The 22136-nt window shown below is 34.9% G+C and overlaps 1 protein-coding gene across 1 annotated transcript in view; it reads right to left on the bottom strand.

The window, feature by feature from the left end:
- LOC135195961 (dynein beta chain, ciliary-like) overlaps positions 1-22136 on the bottom strand; it is a 134093-nt gene that overhangs the window by 62338 nt on the left and 49619 nt on the right. Inside the window, 10 exon segments of the mRNA XM_064222466.1 lie at positions 108-140; positions 2449-2610; positions 3993-4115; positions 5000-5096; positions 5525-5718; positions 7119-7162; positions 7165-7230; positions 7735-7927; positions 19968-20000; positions 21718-21891. Coding sequence (XP_064078536.1) covers positions 108-140; positions 2449-2610; positions 3993-4115; positions 5000-5096; positions 5525-5718; positions 7119-7162; positions 7165-7230; positions 7735-7927; positions 19968-20000; positions 21718-21891 — 1119 coding nt within the window.

A 22136-nucleotide genomic window follows, 5' to 3' on the forward strand; every position in this document is an offset into this window, starting at 1 on the left:
GGAATAATCTCCCTTCGAAATATGGTTCCTTGCACTGAATCCTCTCCTACAGAAGCATTTGCTGATGACTAAGGAAAAAATATAGAAACATCTAATGTATAGATTACCTCTATGACCGTCTCTTTCTCTTCATCATCGCTCTTGGATGGGGAAAAGGTAAACAAATGAGACACTGCTCTAGAAAAAGGAAGGTGAAGAAGAGCAAGTAGTAATTACATTAGGTCACTAACTCATGAGAATCACTAGCAACTTTATACATCTTGAACGTATTACTCAAAAAAAGGCTCTGGTAAGAACACGTAAAAAGAAATATATGTACATAGTATATGTATAAGTATGTATACATTTGCAGCAGTCTGTGGTAAATACAACTGATTAATAAGACAAAATAGAGAGAGCAAAATTTTGTACGAAAGCTCACTGCGTAAAGCACAGGATTTCTAATAATTGTAGGTCAAGATTCCACCTCGTTGATGCTGATCACTTTCTGCCACAGCTGGTGTATTATTTTGCAACAACTGTGGCCGCTTGATATCTCAAAACTTAATCTAAGAAAGCTAAAAATTTTGAATTACATACAACTCTACAAGCTCTATAATCGTTCTTTTTAAGCTAACTGTCAAGGCTACTGAATACAAACATTACTTTCCAAATCTACTTGGTAATGGTTCTCTGTTTAAAATTGACATACATACTTACATGGCGTACATACATACATATATATCTACGTTATCTACAATTGACTATTTGAAAAAATAACATCGATTTCATGCTTTCTATGTTCCTACACTGATACAAAAATTTCCGTAATGAAGATAAACTACCCAAATTTCTCTATGGAAAAAATATATGGCTTTTTGCTGGTCATGCATTGAAAATGGCATCGAAGCACATATAAACATGTGAGAAGAACATATGTACAGCTGTATAGACGTGGCGCTAAGGAAATTATGTACATGTCATAAGTAACTATAAGAAATCAGTACATTGATTTTTTCCCTCTTTTAAACTATGATTCTCTCTGTCTAGAACTATCGCTAAGTTTAAACTTCTTTTGTCTATAAAGCGCCGTGGGATGATAATTTGACTTCTCTCCCCCTCCCCCCCGTCTCTCTCTCTCTCTCTCTCTCTCTCTCTCTCTCTCAGATTTAGTTGTTCATCTATGATTTTGACATGAATACAGTTTTAATAATGGCTGCCGACAGATTTTGCTTTAACGAATAACTGAATTAGACATTACTGCAAAATCCTCCCTTGACTTACTAATGACACTTCAGGCTAGCATGCTTCATCTGACACAAGAAAAGGTTAATTCACCAGTAATACATAATATATACTTTTATAAACGTGTAGAAATATATACGTATATAAAGAATATATATAAGTGGTGTATATGTCTCATATTTTGTCATCTAACAGCCATTTCTCCGTACAGAGAGACAGTGAACACAAAATGAGAGAGCACTTTTTATATTTACACAAGGGTGAAGCTACAAGCCTCGGACCCCGTTCTCTACCAGTGAACTTCCTTGAGTGAAGAGGTAACTTTTCTTGTACCTCGAGCGATGTGAATAGGTGTACTCAGATATTTAGTTTAATGTGTATGCATACATGACGTACGTTTATGTTCCTGTGAAAAATCTGCTTATATTATGAAAACACCTATTTAGACACAGAAGATCGTCCTGTATTTTTTGGAAACCGCAAGAATTTCAAGTATCGTCTTTTCCATAACCTACTCTTTGCTTTGATTTTCAAGCATTCCCAAAAGCTAAATTAACATCTAATGGTCATCCTAAATTTCCTTGCAAGTTTTAATTAAAATGTTAGTCTTTCAAAAATTGAAGTTTTATCTTGATACAGTTATTCACTGATAAATTTGACGTTCTAATTTGTTCCCGCATTTTCGTAACTCTAATCGTTTTTAAAGTACAAAAATATTTCAAGCTTCACAGAGCCTGAGTTTATCAATTATCGACGCCAAACTGTACGAGAGCAAAGGTATTACTGTCTATATGAGTTATAAATTTATATATACCTATGTACATACATAAATATATACATTTGTTCATATATATACATAAATATATGCAAGCACATTTATATATATATATATATATATATATATATATATATATATATATATATATATATATATATATATATATATCATAAGATTAGTATACACTGTATAGTATCTGTCTATCTATATGTGTTCTGCATTTTACATTATTATTCTGTAAATTAGACATAAATAACCATGAATATGGACCTGGTAACACCTCCTCCCTATGAAAAATTTATATCATCCCAACGACTCGTCTACTGCTGTATATTCATTTCTAACCAATATCATCTCAAAGCTGAGGGACCCTTTTCTCTCGACAACTCCCCGAAGGACTCACCTTCTTCTTCCTGCCCATTTGTATGGGATCCTATAGGACTTACCTCGAAGATCTTTTTCGTGATGTCTACTTGTAGTTTATTCAGCATCTCCAGGTCTTTCTCCTCCAGCAGACGGTCTCCGTAGACCCTCTGGGTCTCGTGAAGCCACGCCCTCAGGAGTTCCAGGGGCGCTTTCACAGTCTCGCCCGTGCAGAACAGAAGGCCCTGGTGGGTGTATAGAAGACAGAAAGGAAGAGAGGAACGTTTCAGAAGTTGTTAAAAGAATCTTTGAAGGAAAAAAATTTTTCCTCTTGTTGCTGTTGAGAATGGAAGTCTCCTACTCTGACAGATGGCATTTTCACACCTGAATATAATCATTCGATTTTTTGGAAATTTAAAACAAAAATCGCTGATGGCACCAAATAGAAATGGATCTTCATTTAGGAAGTAATTAAGAGAATAAGTAACTGTTTAGTGTTTTTTGTCCTTTTTTTTAATTCTTGCCATCTTAGGAGATGAATGTTATAATTCAATGAATTAGTGTTATTGCCTACAAGTATTTCAACTCCTTTTCGGATATAAAAATGTCTTATTGGTGATTGTTTTATATTAAATATGTATATATATATTATATGTATATAGAATATATATATAATATATTATAATATATGTATAAAATATATATACTATATAATATATTATATATATTATAATAATAATATAAATAAAATATTATATTATTATATATATATATATATATATATATATATATATATATATGTACATATATAATATAATTAATTAGATATATTAATATATATATATATATATATATATATAGACTATATATAGAGATATTATATTTATATATATATATATATATATATATATATATTTTAAACATTTTATATTATATATATATATATATTATATATATAATATATATACTATTAATATTAATATATATAGAAAATGGAAAATTGGGGCATCTAGAACGCCGCAGATTCTGCAGGAATAAAATAGCAAACAGCCATCGAAGCATAGTTTTAATTTATTGCCCAAATTTTCGAGACCACATGTCTCATCTTCAGGGCTGTAAAATTACAAAGAATAAAAACTAAAAATGGACTCGATTAAAACAATTCACAAAGTCTAAAAACATTAACTTAATTTTAAAAACGAACAAAAACAAACTAAAGAAAATTTTAAAACATTAAACACCTAATACTGACAAGACTTTAAAAATAACTGGGTCTGAGCTAAGAACTGAGTGACATTCTCAGTTTTATATATATGTATACATATAATTAGGTTATATGTATATATATTTACATATATATATACATACATATATATATATATATATATATATATATATATTATATGTATATATAAGCTTTTATATAGACACATATATAATATGCATATTTAATATAAATATATTTATATATAGGTGTATATTATATATATATATATATTATATATATATATATATATATATATAATATATACACCTTAGTGTACAACTGACAAATAGCAAACCAAAGAATAACTGCATGAATTGCCTGACAGACGGACCACAAATCCCAATGGCATCTTTCAAATACCTGGAAAATGTTCGTGAGATCTCTCAGGTTGAAGATGTAGTGAAACTTCGTCGCCGTCGGCAGGAAAGTAGCGGTGACTTTCTGGTGCAGCTGAAGGGCCGAGTTCACCAACGGCTCCGTCATCTGAAATAGAAGGAGATTTGCTGGTCAGAATAAGGTGGCCCAGTACCAGTGCTCCTTTGCCAGGATATATGCAATCGAGAATGCTGATATCAGCGTGTTTAGATATCACTGAGAGGAGACGTGTTTTATGCTCTATTTGTTGAAGGTCTGTATTATACGTGCTGAATATATCAAACATTTCGACAATGAATACCAACTTTATGAAAAGATATCATGGAAATTTTTTTAAAAGGAAACGAACTTGTTACTATGCCCTGTGGTTATTTCGTGTAGCCTGTAGATTAGACGAATCTTTTTTAAGCAGACGATAACCTCAAAATATATCATCAAGGAAAAAACGCAAGAATAGTAGGAAAGGCTCTAAAGAAATGGAGCGGGTCATGAAATTAACAAAGGACTTCATTGTGCTGAAAGAGCTTTTACTACATTATTTTAAACAGGCATGAGACGAAGTTGTTGACAATACTGGAGATCATACTCCATAAGGAGTTTCCATGCTTGCTATGTGCGCCAAGAACAAAAACACATGCTGTCACTAAGCCAATTAAAAAAAATAAAAGTCTTAGCAAGTTATTATACAAGTCCTATCACTATTATCATTATTTATAATAATGGATAGATGTGCCCAAGAAAATAAATATAGACGCTTATAATTCAAAAGTCCTGGCGTTATCATGAATATTAACATTAAATGTTTACGTTATTCATAAATAACAAATCAAGATAACGCTAAAAAAACTAATAATATACAAAAGCGCAAGAAATATACTCAAAAGAAAACAACTTAAGAAATTAAGAAAATGAAAAAAAAGCATCTCTGATAGAGAGAGAGAGAGAGAGAGAGAGAGAGAGAGAGAGAGAGAGAGAGAGAGAGAGAGAATTACCCTGGTCAACGTTGGATTAAACTTCATGGCGGGACTCTTGAGATGCTGATCCAAAAGGGACGAGTAGATTCGGTAGAGACTTTCCATACAAGGGAAGCTGATGATAAGGTAAAATGATCATTATTAGAATAATTATAGTTTGATTTGTTCCTGATGCAATATATTTTATAACTGAAAGATACAAAATTTTCTAATAGGAATGTTATTATTTTTGTTTACCAGTATAAGCTGCTTCCCTTAACTGGGGATTCCATTGGATAAAAAAACAAGTCAATATCCACTGCTACATCCATACTTTAATCACTGGATCGTGGATGAACCCCTTGTCGAAAAACTTCCGCAGCATTAGCTGGTGATAGGTATACAAGAGAGGAACTATCAAATATTACACATGTATATATATATATATTTATACATATCTATATATGTGTGTGTGCGTATGTATATGTGTATGTGTGTGTGTGTGTGTGTGTGTGTGTGTAATATCCCTGGCCTTAGAAAGTCCCAACAGAATCTATAGCATACCTAACAGCAAAGACAGAGAAATGTCTCTGAAGTCGAGGGTTGATACTAAATGATCCAGCAGTCGGATTCATGGCCCCAACATACTGCACGTTGTGTATATCCTTCAGCGTGTGCTTCGTTCTGTCATACCAATGGCCGTAATCCATATGCTGTCGGATGAGTGTATGGGGCTGCACCGTGCCATACATGTCGACCTATGGGAGGAGTGAAAAGTTAGTTCAGTTTCTCTCGGAAAAACACTAATGTCTGGCAAGCAAAAGAATGGAAAGAGATCTTGGGTTAACATATTTTGGGAAGAGTAGAGTGACTTTTAATTTGACAGTCTCAAAATTTCAGCTGACTTTCAATTTCAGTCTAAAAATTTTAGCTGACTTTCAATTTCATAGTCTGAAAATCTCAGCTGACTTTCAATTTCAGTCTAAAAATTTTAGCTGACTTTCAATTTCAGTCTTAAAATTTCAGCTGACTTTCAATTTCAGTCTTAAAATTTCAGCTGACTTTCAATTTCAGTCTTAAAATTTCAGCTGACTTTCAATTTCAGTCTTAAAATTTCAGCTGACTTTCAATTTCAGTCTTAAAATTTCAGCTGACTTTCAATTTCAGTCTCAAAATTTCAGCTGACTTTCAATTTCAGTCTCAAAATCTCAGCTGACTTTCAATTTCAAAGCCTCAAAATTTCTGCTGACTTTCAATTTCACAACCTCAAAATTTCAGCTGACTTTATTTCACAACCTCAAAATTTCAGCTGACTTTCAATTTCAAAACCTCAAAATTTTAGCTGACTTTCAATTTCAAAACCTCAAAATTTCAGCTGACTTCAATTTCACAACCTCAAAATTTCAGCTGACTTTCAATTCGAGTCTCAAATTTTAGCTGACTTTCAATTTCAAAGCCTCAAAATTTCTGCTGACTTTCAATTCGAGTCTCAAAATTTTAGCTGACTTGCAATTTCACAGCCTCAACATTCCAGCTAAGTTATCCTGTAGAATTGACGCTACAAACTGCCATCAAGATAATTGAACCACCACATGGACAGTAAGTCATGGTGACGTGGTCGAAGAAGAGGTTGTGGCTCCTAGACCATCAGCTTTCATGGGTAGCAACTGATGTGATATTTAGTGATAAGGCAAGAGCAAATTGATCCTAAACGGATAATTAGATACGAGAGGGTTTTTCATTCATCCTTTTGAAGAAAAGGAAGATAACCTTTGAAAATATGGAAATGGCACTCGTGCACAGGTGAATGTGTTATTCAAAGGGTAAAAATTCTCTGTAGAGAAAAAATGAAATATTCTGTGATTTTCATACAAGTCTTTTAGCAAAAAGAGCAGTTCCCATTAAAAGATAAAACAGTGCACAGATAGGGATATTCAGTATTCTCAAAGATTATGGTAGAGCTTTAAAGAGTTCTAGGCAAAGAGACAAGCCCTAGTCAGAGCTGCCATCCGAGCTGTGACTTTGCTTGAAAAATTAGGTGTCTTTGTGAACTATAAAGTGCTCGCCAAACTGGACACGTTTAAAAATATAAGTATTTATATATTTTGGTGTATATATGATACGTAAGTAACAGAGAGAGAGGGGCACAGGAACTAACCATGGGCATATTAATATCATCTATGAAGTAGATGAGCTTCTTCGTCCCGGGGGTGCGTAGTTCCTTCCAGCCTTTTTCTCGAGCGGTTTTTCGAGTACTCTCTGGAGCAGTTCTGTTTCATAAAATGTTTCCGAGTGAAAAAAAAAGAAAGCGATTAAATACTACAGTAAAAAAGACAAAGTGATTAAATACTACAGTAAAAAAGACAAAGTGATTGAATACTACAGTCAAAAATAGATTAAAAATTCAGTATGAGAATGAATTGGTGTTAGCTGGAACAATATTTGTGTGCTAATTGTAGTCCTCAAAGTGGATGTATGTAAAAAGTAAAAATGAAACCTTGAGGTTTACCTGTAAGTATTCGTTACGGTAAATGTGAACTACATTCAAATTGTGCAAGTGTACACAGCATTTACAGAATATGTGTCATCGTTACAACTGATTAAAATATGAATACAACGTGGCTTTACGAAATAAATGTAGGTCCCTTTAAATTTCTGGAACACAAACCCACACAGAACACCTGGCGATCATTAATGTCATTACTATCGGCAGAAATATAAAAAAGCTAAAAAAACTCAGAAATCTGTGCGTTTGATTATAAGGTCTACCTCACCTGAGGTGGTGTAGTAATTGAAAGGGACGTTGCAAACCGAGTACTCCTCGGGCATGGAGTTGAGGATCTCGTTCAGGAGAGCGGACTTCCCGCACCCGGAGGGTCCCACGAGCATCACGGGGTAGCACCTGTTCATCAGGAGGTCGATGAAGAACTTGAGTCGGACGGTCTCGCAAGTGTGGACCATCAGGGACTGGTCGGAGTTTCAGAGTTGCGAAGGGGGCCCCGGAGGGATGTCGACAGGAGGAGGAGGAGGAGGAGAAAAGGAGGAGAAAGGATGGAAAGATAATAAAGCAAAAGAAGCGATGGCGGGAAGAGCGAAATAGAGGAATGGCAAAAGTAATTCAAATGGAAAAAAAAGTGATTTTCAAGAATTACAAAAAAGGGTGATAGTAGCGATAGAGAAATGGAAGAAGACAATGCAAAGTAAAGTAAAAGAAATTATTTAGTAACAAAGGGCGAGGTAAAGGCACAAGAGACGGAGGAGCAACAAGTTAAAACCGATAGAAAATAATGATAAACATATTAGGTAAAGAAAAACATCAAATGAGAGTAAAAGAAAAATGAGAGATAAATTAATCATATTGATGAATAAAAAAAGCAAGACACGAACGGACATAGAAAATAATACGAAAAAGAAATACGACGAGTAGAAACAAGAAGAAAGACACGATGAAGAAGGCATTAAGGATGGAATTAACGGCAAAAGAAGGACCAGTGGAAGAAGGCAGAAAGGCAGAGAGTCAGGTTCGGTCAAAATCAAATGGAGGAGTTTAGAACCCAGCAGTCGGAGAGAGCAGCACGGAAGGTCAGTACCGTTTTGTGTTGAGGGTACCGCCAACAGCAGAAACATCGATGGCAGAGACGAGGTGTATGAGGATAAAAAGTTAGGAGATTAGAGACCTTTAAAATGGTGGGAATTATAAATAAAACTTTCAAATGACTGACGACAGCTCAGCCAATGTCACTGCTGAGATGTTGGGTGTGATAGTTCTATCACGAGTAACCCTTACAAAAGAGTAAGATACTCAACAAACTAGTTTTCAGAGATCTTTGGTATTACGAAAATTTTCTTTTCTTGAAAATGTTATAGAAAAATTGTTCGGCAATTATAAAAATGTTTACAATTTCATCATAAGTTCAGGGATACGACACAATACCTATAGACAATAATAAATATATTAGAAAACAAAATCCTTTAAAGTTGCTTGCAAGCAAAGAAAATTTGGAAAATTTCTGGCGGAAGAGTAAGAGCGAAATCGCCCGATAAACGGGACTTTATTATCTTGCTTCTGTAATTTCATTTTCTTTTTATTTTAGTTCAGCCAATACCAGATGAAAATGGATCGTATGAGAAGTGCTCAGGATGGGCTCCAATAATACCAGATCTATTTAGCGTTTCAAAATTTGTTCTCTCTGGCGAGCTGGTACCAGGAAACCCCGGTGTAGAGTACCAGGCAAACACAGGAGGTACCAAATCCCCTTTAGGTGTAAAACAAAAGGAAAATGAACGAACTTTTTGAACAGTTCTTATTGGCGATCGTCACATAACAAACAGAGTCCCATCCACATTAGTATTCCAATGAATGGGTTCTAAGCATAAAAATAAAAGCTATAAAAGTGATAGTGACTTGTGGTTGGAATTCTGAGATTAAGAATAAAGGACTTATTTATAAATATGATTTATTTGACAATATAAATGAATTATTTAAACTTGAATCCACTTAAGTTAAGGAATATCTTGATTTATATTCACAACCAACACCATAGATCTTGGCAATATTTCCTATCAAATGTCTACTGTAATCAACATTGTTAAGCAATTATTATGAAGTTATTACTAACTATTGTTTCCCAAAATAGAAATTAAACTCAGAATTTAATCCAAACCAATTAATACAAAACCACAACAGAATATTCGACCACATTTGATATTTTTCTGCCTGTTATTATGTAATAAAGGTAATATTTATTCATGTAAACAAACATACACTTGAAATACAAGTATGGTTGAGTGTTTCATGTCTCTTAGATTTTACAAACAAACGCGCTAACGCGCACGCGCGCACACACACACACACACACACACACACACACACACACATATATATATATATTATATATATATATATATATATATATATATATATATATATATATATATATATATATATATATACGTGCATGTATGTATGTATGTATGTTAGTATTGATGGTATGTTTATGTATGTGTACATGTTGTATGTGTACATTGTTAATGTAATTACAGACAATGAAAAAGCAAGACACTATATGAATCCTGAGTAGGGAGACAATGAGTAGTTGTAACTTTAGCAAACATTAGGCCCCTTATACAACATTAGCCGGGCTGGTAGGGAGCAAGCTGATAGCTAGTAATATGATATTCTTGCATATATATATTTGTATTAGTATCATGGCCTTCCTGCTTCTCATATACATATATAAGTGTATGTATGTATATATGTATATATTATATATATATTATATATATACATATATATATATGTTGTATATATGTATGTATGTATGTATGTATGTATAATCAAACTGTGGTCAACATATATTCTGCAAAGGAACGACAGGTCATCGCCATTATTCACGTCAGAGGGAAGATTCAGGGTAGTGAATTCTTCCCTTGAGGCGAATCACTGCGTTCAAAAGTGGCAAACAAGAAAAAGAACACATACTTATCTGTCCTGTCCCACGATGGGGGTAAACATAATCGGTGACAAAAATTGCCGTTATTCAGTTAAGAAGCAGATTACGCACTTAATCTACAGATCATCACAGGAAGCACACACACATTCGCCAAACCGTCTACGAAAGCTTGAACAGTGACAGGGCAAGACTACTACTTCATACTCAGACAGTCTAATTCAAACATCTACTGGAAAAAGACATCAACATACTGTGAAGTTTACAATGTACAGACACACAAATCTACGTGGGCGTATCTATCCAAAATTCGAATTTTCCAAGCTGTACCATGACACACAAAGATGCAGATTCGTGCAAAACCAAGATGTTCATGAAGTTTCATAAATTTGGCGACGACAGTGCGCCACGATTACCAGTGTCTTTGGGTGACTGGGGTTCTTTAGAAGATACTGATGTGTTTACTAAACCAGTGTGATTAATAAACTGGTTTGATTATAAAACCTGAATGCTTAAGGAACTGGTTTTAGTTAACTAACCAATATGCTTATGAATCTGAGTGTTTAACCAAAGAGTGTACCTGAGACAGGGATGGTTAACATACCAATATGTTTAGGAAACGAGATTCTTTGCAAAACTGAAGTGATAAAATTGGAGCTTTAGATTCAAGTACTTTTTGGAACGTCTCGTCACAAAGAAACTGGTGTCTTTGAGAAATCATTGTTTTGTAAACTCGTGTTTCCAATATGCAAAATTTGTTTTAAAGAAGTGCTTGTAAAATGGAAAGGCGTTTATGAAGGCAGTGTTGAAAGGAAACAGTGCTTCATATATGTGACGTTATTTATAAGATCCCAGTGTCTTTAAAAATTATTTTTGAGGTATTCTGTATTGAAACGAGTATCTTTCAAAACCATGGTCCATATGAAACAAGTATTCCTACGAATTAGAACCCGCAAAGAGACTTGGTTGGTCCTGCTACGGACGCAAGGTCTCCGTAAAGCCTTCGTACCCCCTCCATTATAACTATGCTAAAGCTTAAAAACAACGAGTGACCCTCTGTGAAACTTTAAAAAGTAGAATGATCAAACTTTTTTCAAAGAATACATAGACAATATGAAATTTATGTCGTCGAGGTGAATGAAAGCAAATTGTAGATCCTGTTAGAATTTTTGTTATCAATTGAGTTTTTGGTAATGATCAAAATTGCAAATATTGCACGATGAAGATTTTAAGAGGTATAATTTTCAATGCTCTCTGAAGCACGAGAAAAGCGTTGTTTATTTATTTACTACTTTGCAATAGAAATATGTCCTGTAAATAATCTCAGAAATATATAATATATCATTGTTTTCATATATTTTAATTTTCATTTGGAAATCACCAATTTTTTACTTTTTATCATAAGAATTGGCAACGCCTAGGACAAGTAACTCAGAAACACAGAGTTACACTGAAGCCTCGAATAGGTAAAATCTTATTTAAGTTTGTTTGCATATCTTCACAAATTTAAGACTTCGTAGAGAGTCCCACTATGTCTCCTAAAATACTTAAACTTTAAGTGGACAAAACTGCGAGAGTTAAGAATATGCTTAAATCAATATCGTAAGATGAACCCTTTCTACACCCTCGTTTTCTATCTTTGCCCCACCCGGGGCATTAATTAATCCTTGTCACAACTGATAAGCAACTGGAAATTCACGGCCAAAAAGGTCCCAATTCCTTAGCTACCGGTGTCCCATTTTGTTTTAAACACTAATGTTTTATTTCAGAGGCCCGTCGTCTATTATTCTTAAGCAGAGGACGTTCTCAAGAATGTGGTGTCTTTAAGAAACCTAAGGTTTGTCATTTTTACGAGACCAGTTTTAGAATCTTGTCGGTAATACTTTAACTCCAGGCGAAAGCCTAAGCCATCTAATCTGTTTAGTTTGCTAAACAGATTAGATGTTGCTTAGGTGTTGCTGTGAAAACATAACTGATGCATGATTTTGATTTTACTGATGGCTAAACTAGATTTTCTTTCAAATACGAAAGCAGAATAAAGTACATCTGTTCATATAACATATATATATATATATATATATATATATATATTATATTATTATATATATATATATATATATATATATTATATATATATATATATATATATATATATATATATATATAGTGGCATATATTTTGTTAGATTTTCTCTAAACTTCCTTCACATTCCCGAAATTTTTCCTCTGACAGGCAGATTTAAAAGAGCAGGCCATGCTGCTTTTAGCTTGAATAAACTTCAGATTGGTAAGAGATCCGTTAATGTAACTTCCCGTGGATATACCTCTCTTAATTCGTATCAGCTTTTTATGGACAGCTGGAGACCCAGCGGCCTGCGAGAGAATCTATATTAAATTTTACTGCTGTGTCCGTCGTTTATGTGGAGGGAGTTCTGGACATTAAGTCAATCACTGTCTTGATCGAGAAGGAGAAATCTTTTCAGAATCACGAATCATGACTTATTCTGGAGTCAAATCTGTTTTTTTTTTTTTTTAAAGTCTATATTTCGATAGCAACAGTTTACAAATTAAATTTGGGAATTTAGGCGAAAGTAACTGCCGCCCAGTCAGGCCAACAAAACAATTCCCATTCTTTCCCCTGATAAGAGAACCTCCGGAGAGGCGCAAATAATGTCTCTTGGAAACAAGGAACTTTTAATGAACAGGCAGGTCAAACACAAGGCGCGTCAAGGGTTTGCTGTAGATGGAAGCAAGATCACCAAACGACATATTTCACGCCCTATCTCTCATGCAAATGACGTCATATTGTTATAATCAATTTGGGCAACTTGTTTGATAAGATCCACTACTCTGTGTAGTGTAAACAAAAATTTGTGTGTACTTAATCGAGTGTTCTAAGACTTTTTTAAATACCAAGTTATATGTACATTATATCGTACACGCCGTGATTTACATAAATATACATAGATATACATAACCGTTATTTAGAAATGTACAAATGCAAACGTTAATGCAAACAGTTTTGCGTTACTGATCTAATTAAAAATTAAAAATGCAAACTTGTCACACAAAAAAAAAAATCACAGAGAAAAATTTCGAATTTCACAATTCACCGCTTGTGGTGTCATGCGTTGTATCCTTTCTAATCAAAATTAGTTTCTGTTATAAAAAAGATCGTTTCCAAATATTTATTGTGTGTGGAAGACTAAAACAAAAAAAAAATACGAAATGTACATTGTTGTTTGTGCTGAGTAACTCACATTGACTTGGTTATGCCAATCCTGTCGGGGAGCAAAGCATTGATTAGTTGGGATTGCTGTTTGTTTCATCGGATCAGACGAGTTATATAACAAACATACGCACATACATACACACATAGATACACATTCGAACGCACTCACTCTTGCACACACTGAAACGCACTCATATAGCCTCACTTCATTAAAAACAGTTACAAGAACACGCGGACTCAAGCACGCAGGTAAAATGAAGTCTTTGAAGAAGGGAGGCCCCTTCATCTCTTCATGTCTATGAAACTGTCATTCCATAAGTTTATTTTAGCTTAGGAAGGAGAGAGTTAGCAGCGACAGAGACCAGGTATACTTAAAGTTTTCCTCCACTTTATGACATGCATCATTAAATACATGCTTTGGGTTTAAGTTATGAGTGCAAAGAGCTGAAAGACAGTTACTACTACTACGCTAATGGTCTGTGGATCTAGGAATCTCCCAGAGATGTCCATTAATTAAGTCGATCTGAATGAGTAAACAATGGTTAATAATGGGAGCACTACCCTAATGGTTTATGGGGCTTTGGAATTTAGTACCGGAATCCATAAAGTATGTCTGAATGGATAACTAATGGCTTATTTAACAGTTACATCGCTCTAAGGTTTGTGGAATTAGAAGTTTTGTAAGGGAATCTAATTAGGCAGGTTATTATATGTGAAGAATGGCCAAATAATGGGTACAAGTCTGAATTCCCTATAGTTCTCTTGTTTTAATTTCTTTTTATCTGTTTACTTTATGTATCCTTTTTTTTCCATGCTCACTTTCTTTGACTAAAATTTTGGTCCCACATTTCTTTTCGCTCAAAACTCTTATGAAGTTTTAGTCTACATTCTACATTATATATTGTCTTCTTTTGTATGTCGTCTTTATCCTACGTAATGTAACTGTCCTGTGTCCTGGATAATGATTTTATTTGTGTCTTTTAACCCTGCGCTGCTTCTTGAAAAGCATGCCATTTAGATCTCATTCTCGTTTCCAGTGCCATCTGAAATTTCTCGTTTCCAGTGCCAACTGAAATTTTTCTAGAACTATTATCAGCACTAACACTACTGTTAATCTAATATCCACAGATACAATACGTACAGCCAAAATGACAAAACTATCCATAATCAGTATTACAATGACTGACCTGAAGAAGCAATAACGACAAACGCAGCTGCTAAAATGGTCTTATTTCACGAATTTTGTTCATATATAATGTTTTGGTTTTCTGAGGAATTTGACATATTCACCCAAGCTAATTAAAGAAATGATTTAGCGATCGTTATTCATAGGTACGCATTACTCTGTAAAGGAAAATAGTTTTTATTTTCGTGATTTTATTATTATTAGTTAAAAATAATTAGATTCTAAGCTCCATCCGACAAAAGCTTCGATTTTCCATATGACTGTTGGCTACTGACTCTTACTTACTGACATATAGCTGTGGTTTACTTATTGTTTAATAAGATTATATATATCTAGTCATGTTTTACTTATTGCATTATGGGAAAACATTAATACCTACAAACAAACTTGACAACACTGGAATACGAAAGTACTGGCATTTCCAATACTCCATTCCTATTCAAGAGCAGATGAGAGAATCGAAATTCCTACTCCATTCCCATTCAAGAGCAGATGAGAGAATCGAAATTCCTACTCCATTCCCATTCAAGAGCAGATGAGAACATCGAAATTCATACTCCCATTCAAGAGCAGATGAGAGCATCGAAATTCCTACTCCACTCCCATTCAAGAGCAGATGAGAGCATCGAAATTCCTACTCCATTCCCATTCAAGAGCAGATGAGAGCATCGAAATTCCTACTCCATTCCCATTCAAGAGCAGATGAGAGCATCGAAATTCCTACTCCATTCCCATTTCAAGAGCAATGAGAAATCGAAATCCTACTCCATTTCCCATTCAAGAGCAGATGAGAGAATCGAAATTCCACTCCATTCCCATTCACGAGCAGATGAGAACTCAAAAATTCCTACTCCACTCCATTTCAGAGCAGATGAGAGCATCGAATTCCAACTCCACTCCATTCAAGAGCAGATGAGAGCATCGAAATTTCCTACTCCACTCCCATTCAAGAGCATATGAGCATCAAAATTCCTACTCCATTCCCATTCAAGAGCAGATGAGAGCATCGAAATTCCTACTCCATTCCCATTCAAGAGCAGATGAGAGCATCGAAATTCCTACTCCATTCCCATTCAAGAGCAGATGAGAGCATCGAAATTCCTACTCCATTCCCATTCAAGAGCAGATGAGAGAATCGAAATTCCTACTCCATTCCCATTCAAGAGCAGATGAGAGAATCGAAATTCCTACTCCATTCCCATTCAAGAGCAGATGAGAGCATCGAAATTCCTACTCCATTCCCATTCAAGAGCAGATGAGAGAATCGAAATTCCTACTCCATTCCCATTCAAGAGCAGATGAGAGAATCGAAATTCCTACTCCACTCCCATTAAGAGCAGATGAGAGAATCGAAATTTCTAACTCCATTCCCATTCAAGAGCATATAGAGAATCGAAATTCCTACTCTATTCCCTTCAAGGAGAATTAGAGAGCATCGAAATTCCTACTCCATTTCCCATTTCAAGAGCAGATGAGAGAATCGAAAATTCCTACTCATCCATTCAAAAAAAAGGGGGGAACAGATTAGAGAATCGAAAATTCCTACTCCATTCCCATTCAAGAGCAGATGGGAGCATCGAAAATTCCTACTATATTTCCATTCAAGAGCAGAACTGAGCATCGAAATTTCCTACTCCATTCCCATTCAAGAGCAGACGAGAGAATTCGAAATTCCACTCCATTCCCATTCAAGAGCAGATGAGAGAATCGAAAAAATTCCTACTCTATTCCCATCAAGAGCAGCTGAGAGCCATCGAAATTCCTACTCCATTCCCATTCAAGAGCAGATGAGAGATCGACATTCCTACTCCATTCCCATTCAAGAGCAGATGAGAGCATCGAAATTTTCCTACTCCAATTCATTCCAAGAAGAGATGAGAGCCCATCGAAATTCCTAAACCTTCTTTTAATTTTCCCATTCAAGAGCAGATGCGAGAATCGAAAATTCCTAGCTCCATTCCCCATTCAAGAGCAGATGAGAGAATCGAAATTCCTACTCTATTTCGCCATTCCAAGAGCAGATGAGAGCATCGAAATTAAAACCTACTCCATTCCATTCAGAGCAGATGAGAGCATCGAAATTCTACTCGCCCATTCCCATTCAAGAGCCAGATTGAGAGCATCGAAATTCCTACTCCATTACCCCATCGAAGAGCAGATGAGGAGAGCGAAATCCTACCTCCAATTCCCCATTTCAAGGAGCAGATTGGAGAGCAATCCGAAAAATTCCTGACTGCCCATTCCCATTCCAAAAGCAGATTAAGAGCATCTAATTCCTACTCCATTCCCATTTCCAAAAGCAGTATTTTGAGAGGAAATCGAAATTCCTACTCCATTCCATTCCAAAAGCAGATGAGAGAATCGAAACTTCCTACTCCATTCCGCAATTTCCAAAAAGCAAGATGAGAGAATCGAAAATGCCTACCTCCATATCCCATTCAAAAGCCAGATGAGAGCATCGAAATTCCTACTCCATTCCCATTTCAAAAGCGATGAGAGCATCCGAAATTCCTACTCCATTCCCCATTCAAAAGGCAAGATGGAAGAGAATCGAAATTCTACTCCATTTCCATTCAAAGAGCAGATTGAGGAGGCATTACGAAATTCCTACTTCCATTCCGCCAGTCAAAGCAGATGAGAGGAAATCGAAATTCCTTACTCCCGATTCCCATTTTTCAAAAGCATGATGAGAGAATCGAAAATTCCTTTACTTCCCATTCCCATTCAAGGAGCAGGAGTGGCAGAGCATCGAAATTCCTACTTCTATTTCCCCATTCAATAGCAGATTGAGAGCATTCGAAATTCCTACGTCCCCTTTTCCCATTCAAGAGCAAGAATGGAAGAGAATCAAATTCCTTACTCCATTCCCATTCAAGAGCAGTATGAGGAGCATCGGAAAATTTCCCTACTCCATTCCCTTCAAGAGCAGATGGAGAGAATCGAAATTCCATTACTCCATTCCCATTCAAAGAAATCAGATGAGAGCATCTGAAATCCTACTCCATTCCCATTCAAGCAGCAGATGAGAAGCATCGAAAATTCCTTAACCCATTCCCATTCAAGAGCAGATGAGTGCATCGAAATTCCTACTCCATTCCCATTCATGAACAGATGAGAGAATCGAAATTCCTAACTCTATTACCAACATAATGAAACCATAGCACTTTGAAGCTAATCACTGGATGATGAACCGACTCACTATGAATCCATAGTGAAAGTGACGTCATTCTTATCTTCAGGAACTTTCTGTATACACCTGTCTTATATATTTGTGTATATAAACGTAACTTTGCTCCATACAAGAGCGTCTATTAAGTGCGATTTAGGAAAGGATTTTGCAACATGAATTTAACAGGTACGTAATTCGAGTGTTTACATAATTTAGAGTATTTAGGTTTATTCAGCTTTAAAGTAATTTTATTTATTGTCATAATAGTGCGTCGTGATTCTGTACAATGTCATATGTGCTCTTTTGTATATAAGGTGATTGGTCATTAACTATTATTACTACTTCTACTACTATTACTACTGCTAATTCATTAACACTATAAAGGTCTTACTACACTGCTAATGCTTTAGTGATACAAAGGAATTACTACTACTACTACTATTACTACAACTACACTGCAACTGCTACTAATATTTTTATAGTTTTCGCTAATAAATCTGACAGGGCCACTTTGTCTTATGCTGGAACCATTGTAATTTTTACAAATAAGTCACAAACTGTCTTTAATTACCATAATTATTTCTAGAAAGATTAGTTTCTAAATTATGTATTACAAAGCCTTTGGAAGCAAGTCTTGAATGATTTCACAACGGGAAATAAGTCGCAGAGTAAATTTAATCTAGAGGATCTATTCTAAGCATTGTTAACGATCTGGATGATCGAATGGAAATGTTTGGATGGAATCGAAGCATTAATCATTTATTCTCCAAACTCATTTAAAATGACAAACGTATGAAATCCTACTCTAGATTTTTTAAGTGTTTTAGACATAGAATCTGGAAGAACACCTAATATAAGAATCCATAAAAAAAAATGTTTAAACTGAAGTAAAAAATTTGCCATAACGACTAAAACTTTGCATTTTCATTCTGTCAAATCTAGAAATATTATAGTATGCAAAATGATGGAGGTTATAGGTACTTTTAAAGATTAAAATTTTGTCCTGGGAATAAAACTGTATTTTTCATCCCGGGAATTCCCATAAATTATTTAACATCAAAACGACGTAGAAATATAAACATTAAGACTTTGCCTTTTCTCATCTGGAAGTTTGAACGAGTAACTACAGCATAATGTTTTAACAATTATAATGATCTCCCTCTGTTATTATAGATTCCTAGAAACAGTCGACCATCAGATGTAGTAATATGTTTTCTTCTTAAAATCTTTCCTTTTAATTAATTTCATTTTCATAGCATTACGTAATTCAGTTCAGTCTCATGCACAAGGTGTTGCAAGGACAAAGGATAATAATTATTTATTCCGTGACATATCCGATAGCTTAGGTCATCCTGGGCCATCCTTCCTCTGACCTCATACCAGAGTACGTGACCTCCTTTCTCTACTAGTAACACTCCTCTCAGAGGTAACAACCGGTTATAGACACTTTCTACAGGACTAATGAAAAGTAATTCTTACAAGGTAACGAGCAACAGAGATTTCATCTACTTTCTAAGGTATCCAAATCATGCCATATGCAAAAGGTGATACGTTGAATGTCATGACAGAACAAATAGGGTTGAGTGGTGGGATGAGAGTCGAAAGGGTTACCGAAGGGCTAAACCTAGAATTTACCACAGAGTTCACAGAACAGGACGTTACTAGCAGACTCTAAAAGGATTCAATACCGAGTTACGAGTTCCAAAGGAGGAGGTGATGGTCCATATCCGCAGAAGGCGAAGGCGGCGGGAGCGAGATTTAGCGGAAGGTGTCAAATGAGAGAGAGAGAGAGAAGAGGAGTTTTTTTTAGAGGCACGATCAGGGGAAACGTTTAAATGGCATCGCAGAAATTAAAAGAAGAGAAAAGTGGTTTGTGATGATGGAAGTTTAGGTCCACTTTAGCGGGCTGGCACATTATTATTATTTTTTTTTTTTATTGGTAGGATCTCGAAGGATTCACTTGTAACTCACCGACAGGACTCGAGGGCAGAAATCCTGGAGTAACTATGAACAAGGGGGGCAAAAGGTCACACACACACACATTTGGAATCAAAATTTGGGCATGGTGTCTGTCTGTTTCTCTTGTTCTGTGGTATAATGGAATCGCTGTGTGTGCCTCTCGTGAATTGATGTCAAATGTATTTTCTTTCTCAAATAAAATCGGTCTCGAGCAACGTTCAATTATTTTCTCTTCTATCTCGTAATTTGTACTATTAGATTTTGATATTTTGCCAATCTCTTACGAGTCTCACATTTCATAACAGAGAAAGCAGCAATGTGTATCTTTGTATTATAAGAGTAACCTCTAAAACGGACTATAATCAAGTATCAAATCACATTTTAAGATCAAAAATAAAAAGCCAGTTTTACATTGCAGCAAAACCTTCAATTATAAATAGTATACCAATGAATATCTGAGAGGATATCAATTGTAACACGAAGCAATTGGAGATGAAGTGATCTTGTTGAAAAATTTAAACAATGAATTTTTTGCAGTTTAACAAACAAAGTCGATGCGATTAATCAACAACACCTAATGAACTACTTACCGAATCAAATTTTCTCAAAACACCTGCGCTAAATTTTCTTGATGAATTCTTTAAGCCTATTTTAAATCCATAATTCAGTAAACTGAATTCAAGAAACTATATAAACTCATGGTTCCTACAAAAAAAAAAAAAAAAAAAAAAAAAGCTGCTATGGTTTGTGGGTCGGACGGGGATGTGTATTAAGATTCGTTAAATTAGCAAAAAAATATATATGTATATATATCTATCAAACAGTTCAGCATATGTAAATGGAAAAAATAGTAATTTGAAGAGAGAAGAAGACGAAACGCTATAAAAATGTAAAGAATTTCGTTTTGATGTATATTTAAATTCCGGATTTTTCAACCAAGATTTTCAATCACGTAATACATAATCAATTGATAATAACCTCATCAAACTCACTCTTGATGTTTTTATGTCAAAACACAGCAATGAATGTGTTTTGATTACGGGAAGTTCCACAGGACGTCTATTAAAGTATTTTACGAGAAAGCATAATCCACAGTGTTATCTCTTTAGCATTTAACAGAATTTATCTAAAATAAATAAATAAATTATACTAGAAATACTAAGGTGAATCAGCAAGGGTCAGGAATTTCAACAGTGGAAGTTCATCAACAAGCCTTATGAACTAGAAATGATCAATTGTACAAGTATCACTAATATGTACAGAAACATCCTACAAAGAAATAAGTAAATGTTTCCTTCGAAAAGGAAGTTACTTAAAGTTACTCCCTATAGAAGTGACTTAATTATATATATGAGATATTTACTATTATAATCACTTGAATTTACTACCAATATAGATTTTTTAGCACTCATCATAAGGATAGAATATTTTTTCAAGCAGCAGAGTTTAAGTAATTATTTATATAATATCAAGAGGCAAATCTATGCTATGGATTAGTGAAGAGTAAATATATTCATGAAACAGCAGACTATAAATAATACTATCCTAGATATATTTTCGCGTTTGTGAAGAATGAAAATCTATTAAGTAATGAAGTATCAATAAACCATCTCTTATGCCTCCCTAGACCAGTCTTGCAAATGGTCACGGAGAGTGAATATTATTAACCAGCAAAGCATAAATCATCTTTTACACCTCCCTAACAAAACCTATGAAGTCCTGAGATGAAAAATGAACCCCGCGGACAGCCATTTCATCTTACCTGCAGCGGGGTGTCGGCGTCGAGTTCGAACCTCGGAATCTTCTCGGTCCAGGGAGCGAACCTCAGAGTTTCGCGCTCGATGAAGTAATCAAAGACATTCCCGGTGGCTGGGATTTTCACCGACTTGAATTCCTGTTGGAACCACTTGCTGAATTCCACTCGGTGGTCTACGTTCTGGGAAGATCCGTGGAAAGTGTTAGGACGTCAGTGAACTTAAAGAAGGGGGTATTTGTTGAGGGTTGTATAATTATTTCTAAAAATTTTTGATGTTTGCATGCAGTCGAAGGGGAAAAAGATGCTGTATTTGAATTACTGCAGTTACCCCCCTCGGGAAAAACAATCAAACTATAGCTCTAAAGGCTACTAAACATACGAATAAAAACTGATTTTTGATAGGGACAATAACGCTTTAAAAATCT

This window comes from Macrobrachium nipponense, chromosome 23 (assembly GCF_015104395.2).
Source record: "Macrobrachium nipponense isolate FS-2020 chromosome 23, ASM1510439v2, whole genome shotgun sequence".
NCBI lineage: Eukaryota > Metazoa > Arthropoda > Malacostraca > Decapoda > Palaemonidae > Macrobrachium > Macrobrachium nipponense.